Below are 18,984 nucleotides of genomic sequence, written 5' to 3'. Positions count from 1 at the left end.
AAAAAAACGATAAACGAAAATACACTTCTCTGCATTAATGTATGCTTCTCAAGTCAAGTGATCTTTATTTATAAAGCACATTTAAAGGGCATCAAGTGTCCGCCAAAGTGCTGAACAGAAGGATAGCATAATCAAATAAAAAGAATTAAAATAGATGAAAGATGAAAAAATAGAAAACATTGTGACATCCCATATGTTTGTAAAAATATATGTGTACATGCAAATATGCACATACATATACAAGAGTGTACACATTCACACACAAGCACACATATGTGAACATAAAATACATATATACGTTTGTACAAGTGCAAACCCAACACATGTCTTTAGATGGTTTAATACAGGGGTCCCCAATCCCAGTCCACGAGGCCGGTGTCCCTGCAGGTTTGAGAGCTCACCCTGGGTCAACACACCTGAATCACATGATTAGTTCATTACCAGGCCTCTGGAGACAAGACAGTTATTTATCTATTTAAATCAGCTGTGATGGATCAAGGACACATCTTAAACCTGCAGGGACACCGGCCCTCATGGACTGGGATTGGGGACCCCTAATTTAATAGGATTGTGTGGTCAACAGTGTCAAATGCTGTCTAAGGAGCTTGGAAAAAAAAGATGTCATATATCATGGATTGATTAATACCCAGAGTTATTTGCATTTATTTTCCTTGAAATACGGTGAAATATCTTATTATTTTAGTTTTATTTATTTCATTTTAAAAAAAGAGCAGTTAGGACTCAAAGGTCACAGCAGCACCTGCTGGACGTCAGAGGAACTGAACATGTCTCAGGTGAGTAAAGCACACACACACACACACACACACACACACACACACACACACACACACACACACACACACACACACACCAGTTAAACTTTTATTTTGAAACAACAAAACAACAATAATCCATAATAACACTGATCAATAAGTGCTTTAACACCTGGGCATGGTGTTATAACATCAGGCTCCGCCCTTCAGGTGACCTGCTCTCCTATGTCAGAGGGTCAAGAAGAATCAATAACATCACAAATCAATACATGAAGAAACCAATTAGTTAAAAATCATTAATACATCAGAAAACAATCAATACTGATCACATGGAAACAAACACATCACATCTCCCCGTGTGTTATCAGTCACTATAGTAACCATCACAGTCGATGATGTCAGCAATGAATGATTAGCATGCAGCAGGGGGCGGGGCTTTGATCTCTCACCTGAACAGGAAAAAACCTTCACATAAAACTATTTGAATGTAGCCCTGCCCTAGGAACTGGCAGCCAATGAGATTAGAGGGACGGGGTTTTCACTATGGTAACTAAACCTACCCACAGTTCCTTTATCCAGTGCAACAACTCAGCTATCTAATAGCTAACAGGCTAATGCTAACTATCTCAGCATGACTCATGAGCCAACAGCTAACAATGCTAAGTAGACTAGCTAAGGGCTAACGGCAGCAGCTGATTGGTTCAGATTGTCGAGTACTTTGATCCCTGATTAACGAGGATGATATGCTGATCGTAAAAATCTGTTTAAGTGGGTTCAAATCAACAAAATACTCCAAAAGATACTTCCAATAAACTCTGAAGGTATCTTAAGTCTCTAGACTGCATCATCACAATGACTCCGCCCACAGCTGGTCAGCTCTGCCTTCCTACTGGTCAGAACTGATTGTCATAATCTAAATATTGATTGGTTATTGGAAGTTTTATTGCTCTCACAGTGACCACAGTGTTCACTTTGCTGGTTTCAATAAAGTTATGTCACTCAAAAATAACATTTTATGAAGTTACAGCTGCTTGTCAATAAAATTTCACTCAATAAAGTTTGACTGTTTTTGAAAAGTACAGCAGCTAACAAGCTAACAGTAGCACCGATTGGAAGACTTTTGTGACGTCCCCTTCATCATCAGCATCGTCATTTTTTCCCAGCCTGCCTTTGGCATCATCAAAACCCCACTGACCTTTGACCCTGAGATTCATATTTCTATGACAACCGTCCAAAAGACACAAGGACAAAAAACCTCTAAAGAAAATCTATGACATCAGATGACGAGTCTGTCATCATCATCATCATCATTAGTATCATAATCATCACAGTAGTGCAGTAAACAAACACACCAGTGTGGGTGTGTGTCAGTGCTCATTGGGCATGTGTCTTATGGTGTGAAAGATCCAGTCCATCTTCGTGCTCCAGCCGCCGTGGTGAGCGTCGTTCATCTGCTTGGTGAAGTACTCCAGTGCCTCCTGCTGGCTCTTCTCTGAATGACAGACAAATGGGTTAGAGACAGACTGGTTAAAGAAAAGACTTACAGGTCGTGTCCAAATTCATGGGCTACATCCTCCTGAGGACACATTTGTAGACCGATTACGTCACAGCGACGCGCCGAAGGCTGTCAAATTCGTAGACTCCTCCGAATGCAGCCGACAAGTGTGGCCTCCTTTTACCCAAATTTGAAGGATGGGTCAGGTGTGTCCTTAGTGGCCCACCATATCCCAGAAATCATAGCGCGGCCCAGCCAAACTCCAGTTTCCGGCAATGGCGGCAGCTACTAAGTTTTAAAATTACTGGTATTAATCTAAGGAGCTTGGAAAGAAAAGCGTCTGGACTTGTTTAAGTTGCTTGAAGATGATTCACCTTCTTCAGTTCTAGGGTCAAATGGTGGAGAGTCCCAGATTTAAACCTAGTGGGAGTTTCCCCCCCCAAAGAGGGACAAAGGACCCCCCAAAAAATAAACTTTTAAAATATTTTCAGGCGAGAATGTGGGCGTGTAAACTTCTAATATCTGCTCAGTTTATCAAGATATCGCATATTTGCAAAAGTGCTTCGACGTTTTTGGAGACGTCTGTTACCCACCAGCTCGATAGCTAGCTGAGAGCTCGAGGGTTACTGAAGCCGCCGAGAACGACACAACTCCCGGCACATCATTTTCAGATCACCGCGGACTTTCGCTACTCAGGTTAAATGTAATATAAGAGTCATTTAGACAACCTAAAAATGTTATTGTTGGGCTTTTTCAGTGTTTTATTTGTTCGTGAGTCAATCGGTTTGGCTGAGATTAAAGTTATTAGATTAGATTAGATAAAATAACACTTTATTAATACCCCGGGTGGTTTTCACACAGCTGAATAAACGTCAAACAGAAAACTGATTAAACAGACGTGTGAGATGGTCGAGAATTTACGCCGAGTTTATTAAACTCCACCAAGACAGCGGTGATGCTAATCTGAAGGCTAGACCGTTCAATTCCACAGCCGTTTACTTCCGGCCTACCCGACCTTCTGAGGACCCGGCCCACGTAGACCGCGAAGGCCGGGTCCTCAGGAGGATCCAACCCATGAATTGGGATATGACCTTAGACAGGCCGGTCTATGACAGATGGCTTAGAGACAGACGGGTTACAGACAGTTCCAAGTACTGAACTGAGTCCCTGTGATGGACAGGAGATGGTTGCTTAGAACAGGCACTCTGCTGCCACCATGGATTGGTGGAGTTCTAGACATCTACAGCATCATAATACCACCTGTCTCCTGCCCGTCCGTCACTCCAGTCTTACCCAGGGCCAGGGTTTTCCTCAGGTAGGCAATGTCATCAAAGCTCTGCAGTTCAGGCATCCCGCAACCCAGCATAAGGGAGAAGAGATTGATGAAGAGGCTGGCGTGCTGACGGATGGCGAGGTATGCTTTGTAGCACATCTCCTGGAACCTAAACAGGTAGACAGAGAGTGAGGCGGGCTCAGAGGGAGACAGGAGGAGGTGCAAAGAGGAGGGACAGGGCACCTCTCGAACTCCTTGGTCTTGGTGGATTCCTGGATGCCTTTACTAATGACGATGAGGAAGTCCTGAGTAAGGACAAAGGGTACACGCTCCCTCTTGTAGCCAAATTTCTTCTTCTTGTGATCCAGGAAGTGACCAAAGTCAATGTGGAACAGCTGGAGGAGGCAGACAAAGAGTTAGGCGGCTGCAGTCCCAGGAAGAGCTGTCAGGGCGTGGGGTCAGAGGCTCACCTGTCCATTCTCTTTCACCATAATGTTGGAGTTGTGGCGGTCTCCGATTCCCAGGATGAACGTGGCAACGCAGTAACCAGCACATGAGCGCGTGAACAGGTCGATGGCCCGATCGTACCTGTGGGACAGACAGGAAGTGAGCAGAGGGCAGACAGGTGTTCATGCAAACATGTGTGCAGAGGGGTGTGCTCACGCTTCGCCGCGGTTCTTGTCTTTGATCCAGTGATGCAGCGTGTTGGAGTTGAACTGCAGCGCCCCCTTCAGGCCTCCCTTGCACTGAATCTGCATGATGGTGAAGCTGTTCTTCACAACCTCGATCAGACCCACGCAGTCACCGATGGAGAGGCATCCATAGGGCAACATGCTAATACACAAACACACGCTCCGTTAGCCAGGTGTCGGTGTGATGTCACAGCTAATGTCACGGGCTCTCACCGCAGGTCCAGACCCTGGTTCTGCCAGATGTTCTCCATGATTTTAATAATCTGCAACGTTAGCATATCCTGACGCAGGTCTGTAACAGAACACACTACGTTACCCACAGTGCCCTGGCACAGCTGTAAACAGCAGTAATACAGTTAGCGCCAAACTCGTTACCATCTCCGTTCTTGAAGATGATCTCGTTGTTGGTGAAGAGAAGCTCGGACATGATGTCAGGGTTTTCCCAGTTCAGCCACAGGGGGCGCTTTGCCGAGGACATGATCCTACACTCCTCCAGCCTAAAAGCACACGACACTTTTTAAACATTGTTTTACTTTGTTGTTTTTCAAGCCTGAAAACACGCTGATGCAGTCAGGAAGCTCTTTAAAGAATAAAACACTTAAAGTCGGTCAATATGCAGATGAATCACTTTTATATTTAGAAAACCCCACATTTCACTACCAAGAGCTATAAATATCCACACTGATCTTAGTCATAGTCACACACACTAAAAGATCTGGTCATGCAATGATCGGTCAGGTAGGAAGTCATGCAGTTATTTAACCAGTTATGCCTACCTGAGATTTCCCAGCTGGTGAACTGGATTCAGTGGAGAGACGAATCCCTGCAGAGCTTCCATGTAATCTGGACGAGACATGTGCTCAACCAGAAACTTCATCTGAGTCTGACAACCAATCGCAGTACAGAAACACACGTCACCGTCAGCCAATCACAAGTCAGATTTAAGTTGCTTTGTTTGTTTTCATACTTTCTGAGTCTCGTCCTTCTTCTCCTGCTTCAGTGTGTCGGTCAGATTCACCAGTTTATCCATGGCCTCTACCTGCACACACACACGCACATACAGGTGTGTTAGTAGCTCAGTTATACAAACGACCAGGTGAGAGAAGCTTCGTTAATCACTGACACTGCTGTTTCACTCTGCTGCTCTGTGTTATTTTCACGCTCTATTCTGTGTTTAACCACCTAATATTTTTCCAGCATGATACTTCCTGTGAGTATGTGTCCATGCTTCTGATTGGTCTTCCAAGGCTTCCTGGTTCCTGTGAACTATCTCACAGGTAGACTGATAAATCCTGGGCTGAGACACACTTTTGTTGTGTGGTGATGGTCTTAGGTTAAGAAAAACTAGATAAGGAGCTCATGTTGAACTGGACTCAGAAGACCAGGTGTGTCAGGGCTCACCTGTCTGTTCAGGTGCTTCAGGTACATCCCGCAGGCTCTGCAGAAAGCTTCCAGCAGCAGACCGAAGCGTCGGGAAACCGTCTTGTTGTGCATCTCTGACCTGTGAGAACACTTCCTGTTAGATTAAAAATGACCAAACAGACGTGTTAGATCCCTCAGGTAAACACCAGGACATTTGCACTCACTTCAGGTGCCAGAAGAAGAAGTGCCCTATCCTCTGATTGGTCAGAGCTTTCTTTATCAGGAAACGGGCCAGAGGATTGTCCAGGTACATCTCATACTTCAACACCTGCAGAAAAGACCATGAGACAAAAGTCGAAAGATAAGTGTATGTATGTGACAGTACACAGACAGGTGAGGAGTCCAGGTGTGTCTGCAGTGTGCTGCAGAGGACTGTGTGAGGCACACAGCAGCAGGTGTGCAGACCCTTTACCATTTACCATTACCACACGCACCTGTACAAGTTGCAACAGGTACTGCGACAGCTTGTCATCCGTCAGGCCCTGCACGAGGCAGCGCAGCGCAAACTCTCGGACCATTGGGTCGGGAAAGTTACAGTCCAACAACTCGAGAGCCGACTCGGGCTCCATCAGAGGCCACTCCTTCAACAGACAGTACATCTGAGGGAGGGGACAGGTGACAGAGAGACAGGTGAGTCAAAGTGAGGGTTTGAAGCATTTGTCCCTGACTGTGATGGGAAGTTCGGTACCTGAGAAACTTCGTCTCTGGAGTTCCATTTGACAGAAAGAAGCAGCTTAGGGAGAGACTCTGGGATGTTTACACAGTAATGTCTGCAGAGATACAGACAGGCAGAGACACAGGTAGACAAATGGGGAGAGACAGGTAGACAAGGCCGGTGGACAGGAACATGCACAAACAGAGAGAGTCACGTGAAGCTGCCAGACATCTAAAATCAGACAGACAGAAAGGTCCAGAAAGTTTCTGTGTCAAAGATCACGTTAGGTAAATCTGGGACTATTTAAACCTGTTCAAATATACCTGGATCGGAGGTTTAACTGTGGGTTCAGAACGTCACAGCGTTCAGAGGACATGCCTCCAAAAATACACCTGCAGGGTGTTCACTCCATTACATTCATTCTCACCTGTGTCTCCAGAGGAAGTCCTTCTCCTGCTCCGAGAGCTCGTACAGCGGATCTCTGGAGCAGAGAGAGCGAAGCTGCTCGGCATCGCCTGATGAAACACTGCTGTCACAGGCCAAACGGCTGCTCTGAGGGAGAGGTGAGAGACGGGTGAGAGACGGGTGAGAGACAGGTAGTCTGAGGCAATTGCTGAGTCTTCTGTATTTGGATCTGAGTCACAGGTAAACACTGACAAACTAAAACACACAACAACATCAGAAACACAAACTGCACAGGACTGCTGCTGCTCTTCGGTCGAGATGAAACCTATAAAGATTACACCACAATTCCCAAAGAGGCAAAAAGAAGCCAAAGGCAAAACAGCTGGAGAACAGCTGGAAAGCAACTGTGTTCACTTTGAGGAAGACCCCAAAGAAGAGCACTGTTAATGGAAGGAGAGCACACAGGAAACCACTACCGATAGATAGAGGATCTTTGTAGAGGACCTCTGGTAGAGGACCTCTGTAAAGGATCTATGTAGAGGACCACCTCTGGTAGTGGACCTCTTTAGAGGATCTTTGTAGAGGACCTCTGTAGAGGACCTCTGTAGAGGACCTCTGGTAGAGGATCTTTGTAGAGGACCTCTGTAGAGGACCTCTGGTAGAGGATCTTTGTAGAGGACCTCTGGTAGAGGACCCCTGTACAGAATCTTTGTAGAGGACCTCTGTAGAGGATCTTTGTAGAGGACCTCTGGTAGAAGACCTCTGTAGAGGATCTCTGTAGAGGATCTTTGTAGAGGACCTCTGTAGAGGACTACCTCTGGTAGTGGACCTTTTTAGAGGATCTTTGTAGAGGACCTCTGTAGAGGATCTTTGTAGAGGACCTCTGGTAGAGGACTACCTCTGGTAGTGGACCTCTTTAGAGGACCTCTTTAGAGGACCTCTGGTAGAAGACCTCTGGTAGAAGACCTCTGGTAGAAGACCTCTGGTAGAAGACCTCTGTAGAAGACCTCTGGTAGAAGACCTCTGGTAGAAGACCTCTGTAGAGGACCTCTGGTAGAAGACCTCTGGTAGAGGACTACCTCTGGTAGTGGACCTCTTTAGAGGACCTCTTTAGAGGACCTCTGGTAGAAGACCTCTGGTAGAAGACCTCTGGTAGAAGACCTCTGTAGAAGACCTCTGGTAGAAGACCTCTGGTAGAAGACCTCTGTAGAGGACCTCTGGTAGAAGACCTCTGGTAGAAGACCTCTGTAGAGGATCTTTGTATAGGACCTCTTTAGAGGACGTGGTCTGAGGATTTCACACACACACCAAACCTCGGGGGGCAGAGAGGGAGTTTTTAATGTTGTAGTTACCAGGCCGTGGCAGTAGTTGTAGCCCAGCTCTCTGCTGATGGTCCAGTTGGCGTGCTCTTCAATCTGCTGCTCGTCAGGAAAAACAACGATCTGATTGAACCAGGAGAACTCCAGCTCCACGCAGGGGGTCTCCTGCAGACCACAACACCATCATTAAATACTTACTTCAGGATCAGACACATTTCTACTGTCTGAGAGAACTTGTTGGGTACCTTGTTGGGATTTGAACCCGCGACTCCAATGGGGTTGAGCAGGTCCTCTAGGCCATGGGGAACAGGCCACAGGCTGAGAGCCACCTTACCACAGACCAGGATGTCCTTGTAGTCAAACAGGTTTACATTCCCCCAGGCCAGAGGGCAGTGCTCCTGTGAGACAGGTGAGACAGAGGATGTGTCCTGGCTCCTCCCCTTCTATCGAGCATGCATCGATGGTCATTTCACCTGATGTAAAATGTGCTGTTCTTATTTAAACAGCTGACTCTGAATTGAATCTAACAATAAAAATAATTAAATCCAGGAGGAAACAAAAACAGCATGTTGATACGAGGAGATCCTGACGGCTGCTCCAACAATGATCTGATTATATTTGGAGTATTAGTTCAGTTCTCTTCCAAACCCCAGCAGCTGTCTGTGGTAGGTTTTAGTATCTACTAAAATAAAATAAAAGCTTTCTAACCTCTTTGTTTCTATTAAATAAGCAGCATGAACTGTGCATACGTGTGTACTGCTTTTAGCTGTTCACATCTGACTGTGAAGCAGATGATATGTAAAAGGGCATTTTGCAAAATACTTTAAAAAGATTTTTTCCTTAAAGAAATCTATTACTTTGTGCAGTTTTTTATGTCATGTGTAATTTCCATTGCGCATATCAATCACAGTTAAATTAAAGGGTGGTGACAGTGGAAACAATGGAGCTGAGCTGTGATGTCATCAAGTACACGCCCGTTCCAACATTAGAACGATCGCCGCGTCCTCCAGTTCTCAGGAACTCCAGATTACTGTGGGAACTTCAGAAGCACGAGTGGGACGAGTGCGGACTTGCGTACTTGAGTACTGAGAAACGACCTGGGACAGGTTCAACCAGCAGTCTTACTACACAGATCACTTGTACTCCCTTCTTTCCTACCTCCTTAGCTCCTTTCCTTCCCTTCACAGAGCAGATAGACAGGCAGAGTCTGGCTGAACGAGGGAGGTCAGCCAGGTAGATGTCATAGGTCAGCCACTCATTCCACCTGAAGACAGACAGGTAAGAGTTAGCTGCAGACAGGCAGGTAAAAGGAGCGACAGGAGGGGGGCCGATGTTTTAACGTGTGTGTTTGGGTGTGTCGTACCTGGGGTTGGAGCAGGGCACTCTCTGGGTGTTGACGTTGTCACAGAGCGGCTCTCCTCCGTGATAGATCCCTGTCCTCACATAGATCTACACACACACAACAAAATCCTATCTGATGTTTTGGTGGGACTGATCCAACCATCCACCCAAACATCCAGACATCTAATCCAGTCCAGTGAACCGGCCCCCAGTGCTCAGAACCTCTGCAGAGTCCTGGGTCTCCTCCTGCTACGACCCTGTGAGTCCTTCTTTGAACATTAAAGCTTCTCAAAGCACGTAATAATTACTGGAGTCAGGGCTGATGCTTGATCATGATAACACCTGTTAGACCCCACATGTGATGCGGCAGGTCCAGGCAGCGAGTACCGACTCACCTTATCGATGTCTCTGATGTTCACGTTCACGTACGTGGCGCAGAGCAGCCGGACTCTCAGCAGAGTGTTGAAGGCCCACAAGGAGCGAGGAGGAGAACCGTCGCCTCCTCCTGGACAGGGAGACGGCTGAGGAGTCCGACGGCTGAAACACACACAGCTCAAGTCACCTCCTGTCCTGTGTCCTGTGATACCTGCAGGTGTGACACCTGTGACGGCCATACCTGTAGGAAGGCGTGACGAAGCCTGAGGCGGGAAGCTGAGAGTAGAGGCTGTCTTTGGACACGAGCATCAGGTGAGGAAGACGTCCCACGATGATGCAGGAGCGGATGTACTGCAGACACACAGGTGAGGAACTGAAGATCACCTAATCCTGGATGACACTTTAAGCTCACGTTGGACAGTCTCACCTGTCCTGTACGTGACATTAATGTGAACTATGGGCAGCAGGTAGGTCAGGTGTAGGACAAACTGTGACAGGTGCAGTGAAGCCACAGGATCAGCTGTTACCTTATACTGACTGAGAGGAAACTTCTCCAGCAGGTACTCATCGCAGCCACACACCTGAGAGGCACACAGGGAGGGAGACAGGTGAGTCGACAGGTGTGGGGCCAGACAGGTAGACACAGACAGACAGGCGTACCTTAAGGATGTACTGGCCCTGGTACTCCTGAACGCAGAGGCGGAGCTGCTGAGGTGAAAGGTGCATCGATCGGCTTTTCTTCCTGATGGACTCGGCGATCAGCTGCTCAGGTAAACTGTCGTGACTAACCTGCACACACACACACACACACCTGGTGACTACCTCACTTCCTGTTCTGATTGTTTCAGGAACCAGCTCAGTGTCCAGGTTTACCTTCAAGGTGTACTTCTGTTTGGAGTTTGATGGAGACACGATCACCCAGATGGTCACAATCAGGCGCCCTGCACAGACAGGTACAGCAAGTCAGACAGGTATACAGTACCGCTACCAAAAAACAGATTTATTCATAACATCGGGAAAAGACCCAGGGAAACCGAGCTAACAATATAAACGATATAAAAACGATAAAAACCCTGAAAGCCTCGACTCTTGCGACCCAAACGACTCACAGACCGGTACTGGTCCAGGACCTGGGGGTGGGGGCGGCTGTGCTTGTAGCCTAAGTGAAGCAGATGTATTACTTAACAATACTGTAGCTTCCTTGAATGGATTCAAGGTGCAACAGGGAATTCGGCAAGCATGTCCTGTTTCCCCTAAGCTTTTTATATTGGCAACTCAGTTGTTAACACGACATACAAGGAATATCAATTTTTAATAAAGACTTCAAAATAAGTCAATTCACAGATGATAAGTCTATTTTTTTGAAAGATAAATGCGAGGTAGAGAAAACTAAAGCTTCTCGTCCCTACCCTCACCTATGGCCACGAGCTGTGGGTAGTGACCGAAAGAACGAGATCGCGGATACAAGCGGCAGAAATGAGCTTCCTCCGAAGGGTGGCTGGCCTCTCCCTTAGAGATAGGGTGAGAAGTTCGGCCATCCGGGAGGGGCTCAGAGTAGAGCAGCTGCTCCACATTGAAAGGAGGCAGCTGAGGTGGTTCGGGCATCTGACAAGGATGCCCCCTGGGTGAGGTGTTCCAGGCATGTCCCACCGGGAGGAGGCCCCGGGGCAGACCCAGGACACGCTGGAGAGATTATGGCTACGTTCACACTGCAGGCGAAAGCGCATCAAATCCGATCTGGGTCACCGTCGTATGTGGTGCTGAATCCGATACATATCCGATGTTTTAGAAAGCGACTGCTGTTTGAAGGTCATGTCGCATTAAATCCGTCTTTTACGTCACTGACACAAGACAGACGCCAATTATCAGCGCCAGAGAAGACATCGTGAACGCTTCCTGGCCATCCCGTGTAGATGTCAGTGAAACTGTTGGGAAGACAACGTTGGAGAAACGTGAACATTTTATTTGTACTGTATAATCTGCAGATTCTGACAGAAATCTATCCTTTGAAGCAGCGCTCCTCTAAAACAGCAATAAGGATCATTATTAGGTTATTTACATTATTATGTAAATAACAAAATAACTTAAAGCAAAAATTGGGAAACGTAAAGTCCGAAGTCTTTATATTAAAGTCCATCAGTCAAACATCCTGTTGCTCTGGGTCTAAACAGAGCACGCTGTGTGTGACGTCTTCTTTTGCGCATGCGGCGCTTTGAGCGTTCACACTAGAGCGCGTTTGCTGTCGCATTTTATTTGTGGTGTGAACGAGCAGACAAAAAAATCGGATTTGATCAAAAAATCTGAATTGAGCATCAAGACCTGCAGAGTGAACGTAGCCTATATCTCTCGGCTGGCCTGGGAACGCCTTGGTGTTCCCCTGGATAAGCTGGAGCAGGTGGCTGTGGAGAGGGAGGTCTGGGCTCGTTTATCTCTCAGTATCAAAAAATGTGAACCCGATTCATACAAGCTCTGACTCCTCAAGTTAAATATATAGGGCTGATAATATCTAAAAAACCCAATTAGCAGAGAAGACACTAATATTTCTAACTGTATCATGGAGATGAAGACATCACTCAGCCACTGGTTAACCAGAGACTCGCTATTTTTGGCAGAAACATCCTATCTAAAGCTGGAGGCATCTCCAAATTGATTTATCCTTGTCCCTCTCTACATATCTCCTCTAAAAGCATTAACACAGAAAAATGTTGTTATTTTATTTATTTATTTTTTTCTAGTCATGTGTGTTTGTCTTATTTTTGTGTTGTATTTGCAATGGTTTTTTTGTATTTTTTATTTTTGTGTGTGTTTGTTTGTTGTTTGGGTTTTTTGTTTCTGTTGTTTGTTTTTTCTTTTTTCTTGCTTTGTTTGTTTTTTTCTTTTGTTTTATTTGTTTTCCTACCTGGCCTGAGGGATAGGGGTTCTAAGTGGTATGGGTAGGGGGTAAACTGGTGTAAGCAATTACTAGACATGTGAGTGTGTCATTAATCTGTGTTCTAATATTTCAGTCCAAACAGTCACTGTGAAACTTGTCTGTTGTTGAACAATTCTGTGTGTACCTGTTTTTCTTTGTTGCTTTAAATCAATAAAAATATCTTTGAGAAAAAACATTAACACAGTTATTTTCCAATTTTTGTGGAGGAAAAAAACCCATGACATAGAAAGATCTCAGCTTGTGAAGGGATACAATAAATGAGCGACCCACAACTTCTCCCCATAATTCAGCCTTATGGAATAATAGGGTAATAACACTTAATCAAAAATCAATTTTCAACAGTGACTGGTTAAACAAAAAGATTATATTCATGACAGATTTGTGGATGATAGCGGTGTCATTCTCAGTTACACGGACCTTTCAGAAAAATATTGTCTAAACTCAAAGAGAATATAACACATTCAGTGCACTGGTCCCGCTGCCTCGGCTTCATTTGATTAAAAGTTTATGATATACAATAATTTCTCATCAGTGCTCCCAAATTTATTGCTAGGGCAATGTCAGCTGTTTGATAAAAATGCAATAAGAGTATAATTAGTAGATTCTTCAAAGACAAAATATGTCATACAGGATGGTTACATGGTTCTAATGTAGTTATTTCATATACACTGGATAAAGCGTACTGAAAATTATGAAATAGCCTATTCTACCTAAAGTTACAGAAACACACTTTAATCCTGTGGCAGAATTTCTAATAAAGAGCTTTGGCTTTGAGGTGGATCAGTGTTCTTTATGAAACTGATGACCATGAAACCCTAGGACATCTTTTTTTTGCCCTATCACACAATGTGTTTGGTGCAACTTAAAAAATTGGATTTCCCTAAATATTAATGATGTGCCACTATTTGAATTACATCATAATTTTTTATATGGATCATCTGCATTGGGTGTCTCAGACATTATTCACATCATCATACTTTTGAGTAAACATCATTGTGCTACATGGAGGAGCGCTGAGCTTCTCTCCCTGGTTTTATTGATGATTTTAAGATTTTCTTTGCTAAAAAAGACAAAAAGCACACATGCCAAATAAATAACCAGGATAATGCCCGTCTGTTATTCTAAATGTGACTTATGCTGGGGCTAATATAGTGTTAAGTAATGCAGCTGCTTCACTTAGGCAGGTTGCTGAGTAGACATCTGTGCAGTGGTTTGTTTGAAATCTACCACTTTTTCCTTCAGTTTCCTTGTCAAGAAACAACTTCCTGTTCAACTGAAACAACTTCCTGTTCAACTGAAACAACTTCCTGTTCAACTGAAAGGTTTTTCAGTAGTGACAGTGTTTCAGTAATAATGTCCCTCACGGCACCTCACACAGGAGAGACAGGTACAGGGTGGTTCTGGGCCCAGCAGGTGTGGGAGTACCTTTGTCCAGCTTGCTATAGATGTGCTGGGGCAGCTGGGGACTGGACTCCACGTTGGGGGGGTAAACGTAGAGCGCCTGGCTGTGGGCCCCCCCTCCTTCCCGTTCCTCCATGGCCTCTCTGCACACGCTCAGTATGGAACGGCGGAAGTCCTGGACCTCCGGGTCCTTCATCATCTCAAACTCGCAGACCGGCATCCCGATGGCGAAACCTGTGGGGGGAGGAGTCTGACTATGAGGTCATAGTGTGATTACATGTGATGGGGCGTTCCCTTACCGATCTCACGGTTCAGGATTTTCTCCTCACGGTTGCCGAGGGGCTCGATGACCTTAAGGATGGGGTGGAACAGGCGCAGGTCGCACAGCCGCCTCGTCTCATCGTAAAACTCCTCCCTCTCAGCCTCCTGGGTCACGCCCACAAAGATGTAGCACGACTCCTCCTGGCCAATCGGAGACCGGAATTTATAGTTGGACTGAGATAGAAGGAAGGGGCGGGGTCAAAGTTAAGAGCGTATACCTGCAGCAGGTGGTACAGGGGGTACTTCCTGGCCTCGGAGAAGAGCTGCTGCTTGATACTGATGAGAGGAGTTTCCCTCAGACACTCCAGGCTAACCATCATACCTGAGGAATGTCATGGAAACAGCATGAAAACGCCATGGAAACGCCACGGAAATACAATCCAACAGAAACACAAATATTACAGGTGAGCTGAAAGAGGACGAAGGTAAGCCTGTACGAGTGATGCTTGTGTTCAGCCTTAAAAACAAAGCTGTGACGTCATGATGTCATCTGTTGTCCGACATTATGACGTCACAGAGCTACACCCAAGCTTACATCCGCCCGTGGCTGTACCGTTAGGCAGGCAGCAGTCCACCAGGATCCGGGGGGGCATCAGGTGGAGCCCCCATAGTTCCCCTGACGATGGCCTGGGCACCATGGCAACCAACAGTCACACCTCACCTCAGTGCTGGGCTACCTGTGAAGAGAGAGAGAGCTGCAGCTCAGCACAGGGCAAACAGCAGGGGTCAGAGGTCACTCTGGAACAATTCCACAGGTGCAGCTGTTGGGTGAGGCCCGTACCTGTGGGCGGAGTCCTGTAACCTGAAACTAGACTTGATAAAACAAGAAAGTGAGACTAATTTTGATCACGTCTTGGCCTCCTCTTTAGCCCCGCCCCCTCTCCTTTGCTCCCCCGCCTTTGTACTTTGTTTGGGTTTGTTTGTCCTCTTTGATAACAGGAGGTTTGTCAGAGACACAGGTGTCCTCCTACGAGCCGTAACGATGTTCAGAGGACGGTTTGTCTATGAACAGCTGCAGTTAGAAGAAATAGCATCCTCCTAAAAATCTGTATGAGTTTCTATGGTAACATGTTACATGCATCATAATGAAAGTGTCACATTACAGGCCACGCCCATATGAGAACACCTGGAAAAGAACAGGTGCTACAGCTGCTGGGTCACATGATTCTCAGCTAAAGTGAACAGATGCTGAATGAACAGAGCAGCTTCACTGACGGAGCGTTTGTATTGGTCCACAGGTAAAGTGGGAGGGCTAATGTGTGTTAGCTGAGCACAGGTGATCTGATGTTCGCTGAAAACAGGGAGACGGTTTATCAGTGAAGCAGACAACGAGACGCTTTATGGCTGCAGATCGTGCAGCAGACAGAGGAGGCTGGGTTCAACCAAAAGCAAGAGGTTTATTATGGCTAAAGGCAAAATAAACACACGGAAAAACAGCTGGAACGAATTCGACTAAATGAGACGGGGAGGCAAAAACCACAGCGCTGAACGTGGGACGCAAGACTGTCAAAATAAAACAGGAAACCCTGAGAGGCAGACTTAAGACACACACAGGCTTGACACATCACAAGATGGACAAACAGGGAGTCAAGGATGAGACACAAGGAGAGGAACAGAGGAAACACAGTGACACGACTAAGACACAAAGGGACGAGGGAGCGAGACACAAAGACACGATGGACTCTACACACACTGAAGACACAGCTCAAGCACACTTGGTCCACGCTGAGAGTGGGGTCGTCCTGTAATCTCTTACGAACTACGCTTCCCTGACTGGGATGCAAGTGGAGACAGATGTAACGTGGTACGAGACCATCATGACACCTCTCACCTCAGGGTGTGGTGTTCAGAGCCCAGCAGCAGGTTGATCGAAGCCAGAAGGTGACTGAGCTGATCACACAGAAAGCTTGTCTTAGAGGTGCACCCTGTTAAAATATCTCGATCACGCTCAGTCATCACGTAAGTACATCCTGCAACGCTGTGAGGTCAGTGTGTGATCAACTCTCTGTGAATGGTTCTCATAGCTGTGGTCAGTTTGCAGATTAACGATCACAAGCTGACCTCCCAGCTCCTTCAGTGGGCTGGTTCCAGTCATTGTGCAAACGTCCTGTTTAAAGGTAACCTGCAGTCAGCTGAGATTGAAGAAGTCAGCTGATGATGATGATGATGAAAGGTTTCTCCCACTGAAACGTCCTGATGAACAGAATCACCCTTTGAGGTCGCTCAGATTATTCACTGTTAGATTAGACGTCTTCAATCGTCATCTGATAACATCTGCGGAGCAGTGACACCTCTGTGAAAGAAGAGTCACGTGATCCATGAAACGCTCCTTTTAGATTGGTCAGATGCTGCCGGCCCCGCCTCTTCATGCAAGTGCGCAGCTAGAACCATGATTTAACTTAAGAGCCACCCTGGGTGACCGAGAGCCTTCACAGACATCCTCATGTGCTGTTGTTGTTGTTCTCCCAACCAGGCCGTCAAACAAAGGAAATAGGACACACACACACACACACACACACACACACACGCACACACACGCGCACACACACACACACACACACGCACACACACACACATGCACACGCACACACACGCACGCACGCACGCACACACACACACACACGCACACACACACGCACACACACACACGCGCACACACACACACGCGCGCGCACACACACGCGCGCGCGCGCGCGCACGCGCGCACGCACGCACGCACACACACACACACACACACACACACACAGTCAGGACAAAGCAGGGGTGTGTGTGTGTGTGTGTGAGGAAGCAGACTTCCTGGGGTTGTTTTCCTGTTGACCGGCTGCTTTAATGCAACAGCAGTTATTTCTCTCAGAGTCTCAGAGCATGACGAGGCGGTCAGAGGTCAGAGGTCAGCTCCTGCTGTGAGGAGCTCACACTGTCTGTGTCACAGACTCCTGCAGAGGAGAAGATGGAGGAGCTGATCAGCTGTTTGAGGCCAGCCAGACGCAGAGGAAGTGACCTGTGAACCAGGGCTGCTGGTTTGAATCCCATAGGTCACCGTGGGCAGAAACACGACAATGAATGAAGCGCTGAGAGGTCAGAGGTCAAAGTATCACTGAGGATAAAAACAAACCAGCCAAAGATTCTGAACGACCAACCTGAGGAGGTCCACACACACATCCCAGACTGTGATCTTACGGACAGGAGAGCATTTCTGACAGAACCAGCAGCACTTAGAGAGATGCAGAGGAACCCCAGAGAACCCCAGAGAACCCCAGAGAACCCCAGAGAACCTCAGAGAGAGCTACGTCCACCCCAACCACAGGTCTAAACAGAGAACCTCAGACAGCTGTAAACAGGTTTTAACAATCTGAACAAGAACTCTGCTGTTGTTGTTCCACAGTGATGTCTGATTTCAGAATAAAATAAACATTTTTTTATATTTTACAAACAGGTTTGAGGAATTTTCACAATAAAGATCTAAAAAGATTAAAAGCTGTAAATGAGTCAGGATGCTTTATCATGTAAGTGTGGACGTTCATCGATCACGAGGCTTCTGTCAGCAGGAAGCTGATTATACTGTTTGTTTATTGTGAAAATCTCAGCTGCAGCTGAAACAAACAAAAGCTCTACAGTCACGTGACCCGCAGACGTCTGATGACATCACGCAGGTAAAAACAGGAAGCGCCGGCTGATGTAACAAACCGGCCCTCCTCCTCTCCGTGACCTCAGACTGGGAAATGGTTACCATGACAACAGGAGCAGGAGCATCCATGAAAAAAGGAGGAGAGTCTTTGTTCCTACCTGGGGGCGAGCCCGAGGGTCCAGCGGTGCCGCATCCTGTCAGTCCATTCGTCCAGTCTGTTCGTCTGTCTGCGAGTCTTTGTCTGTGCTCGCGTGTCCGCCCCCCTCAGCTGATCCCGTCGGACACACAGACAGACGCCGTCTCTCCGTCGGAGGCACTGAAACTGTCTGTCTGTCCGTTTGCAGCGGGCTGAGCAGCAGCAGCAGCAGCAGGAGGAAGTGGCTTCTCCCGGAGCCACAGAACAATGTGCAGCTGAGGAGGAGGAGGGTGTGTGTGTGTGTGTGTGTGTGTGTGTGTGAGGGGGGGGCTCATCCTGTGCTCTTCCTCTCTTAAAGGGCCAGCAGCTTCACAGGGAGGAGGAGCTGACTGCTGAGCTGCAGGTCAAAGGTCAGCTTTAGAGGAGAGGCGCAAGCTGTGAACCAAAGTCCATTCAAATTTTGACCGATTTAAAGATCATCAGTTAATCCTAATCCTGTGTTTGTTTCCAGGATTGTGTGTGTGTGTGTGTGTGTGTGTGTGTGAGGGGGGGGCTCATCCTGTGCTCTTCCTCTCTTAAAGGGCCAGCAGCTTCACAGGGAGGAGGAGCTGACTGCTGAGCTGCAGGTCAAAGGTCAGCTTTAGAGGAGAGGCGCAAGCTGTGAACCAAAGTCCATTCAAATTTTGACCGATTTAAAGATCATCAGTTAATCCTAATCCTGTGTTTGTTTCCACGATTGTGTGTGTGTGTGTGCAGGGGGAGGGGCTCGCTGGATTAAGGATTAGATATCCTCCTTTCTCTGATTTGGCTGTTTTC

At 46.8% G+C, this 18,984-nt stretch overlaps 1 protein-coding gene across 3 annotated transcripts; it reads right to left on the bottom strand.

Annotated features, from left to right (window-relative positions):
* Positions 1-42: 42 nt before the first annotated feature.
* Positions 43-18,969, bottom strand: LOC146577988 (phosphatidylinositol 4,5-bisphosphate 3-kinase catalytic subunit alpha isoform-like). Of its 3 annotated transcripts, none has more exons than XM_085256134.1 (28): positions 18,191-18,969; positions 14,958-15,081; positions 14,623-14,726; positions 14,383-14,545; positions 14,108-14,317; positions 10,624-10,691; positions 10,411-10,539; positions 10,278-10,331; positions 9,992-10,101; positions 9,771-9,912; positions 9,398-9,483; positions 9,193-9,298; positions 8,280-8,432; positions 8,068-8,199; positions 6,738-6,862; positions 6,344-6,425; positions 6,090-6,254; positions 5,820-5,923; positions 5,635-5,734; positions 5,201-5,272; positions 5,010-5,116; positions 4,609-4,730; positions 4,447-4,525; positions 4,205-4,375; positions 4,012-4,129; positions 3,785-3,936; positions 3,562-3,710; positions 43-2,265 (listed from the first exon to the last, which is right to left on the bottom strand). In XM_085256134.1, exons 2-28 carry the CDS (start codon positions 15,040-15,042, stop codon positions 2,141-2,143), a joined length of 3,213 nt encoding a protein of 1,070 aa, XP_085112260.1. In that variant the 5' UTR covers positions 15,043-15,081; positions 18,191-18,969; the 3' UTR covers positions 43-2,140. The 3 variants fall into 3 exon arrangements, with proteins under 3 accessions (XP_085112260.1, XP_085112261.1, XP_085112262.1); XM_085256135.1 differs by lacking the exon at positions 18,191-18,969 and adding an exon at positions 16,236-18,130; XM_085256136.1 differs by lacking the exon at positions 18,191-18,969 and adding an exon at positions 15,186-16,206.
* Positions 18,970-18,984: the final 15 nt, after the last annotated feature.

The sequence above is a fragment of the Mchenga conophoros genome, linkage group LG3, assembly GCF_057382185.1.
Source record: "Mchenga conophoros isolate Kocher_MC1m ecotype Shallow Benthic linkage group LG3, M_conophoros_male_GT1.1, whole genome shotgun sequence".
NCBI classification, from domain to species: domain Eukaryota; kingdom Metazoa; phylum Chordata; class Actinopteri; order Cichliformes; family Cichlidae; genus Mchenga; species Mchenga conophoros.
This window is presented reverse-complemented; position numbering and strand designations above follow the sequence as displayed.

Coding starts and splice junctions, on each gene's coding strand:
- LOC146577988 (XM_085256134.1), bottom strand. CDS start 15,042: ATGGTGCCCAGGCCATCGTCAGGGGAACTATGGGGGCTCCACCTGATG. Junction 5,273..5,634: donor TGAAGCACCTGAACAGACAG/GTGAGCCCTGAC, acceptor GTGTGTGTGCAG/GTAGAGGCCATGGATAAACT. Junction 4,376..4,446: donor AACCAGGGTCTGGACCTGCG/GTGAGAGCCCGT, acceptor TTTGTGTATTAG/CATGTTGCCCTATGGATGCC.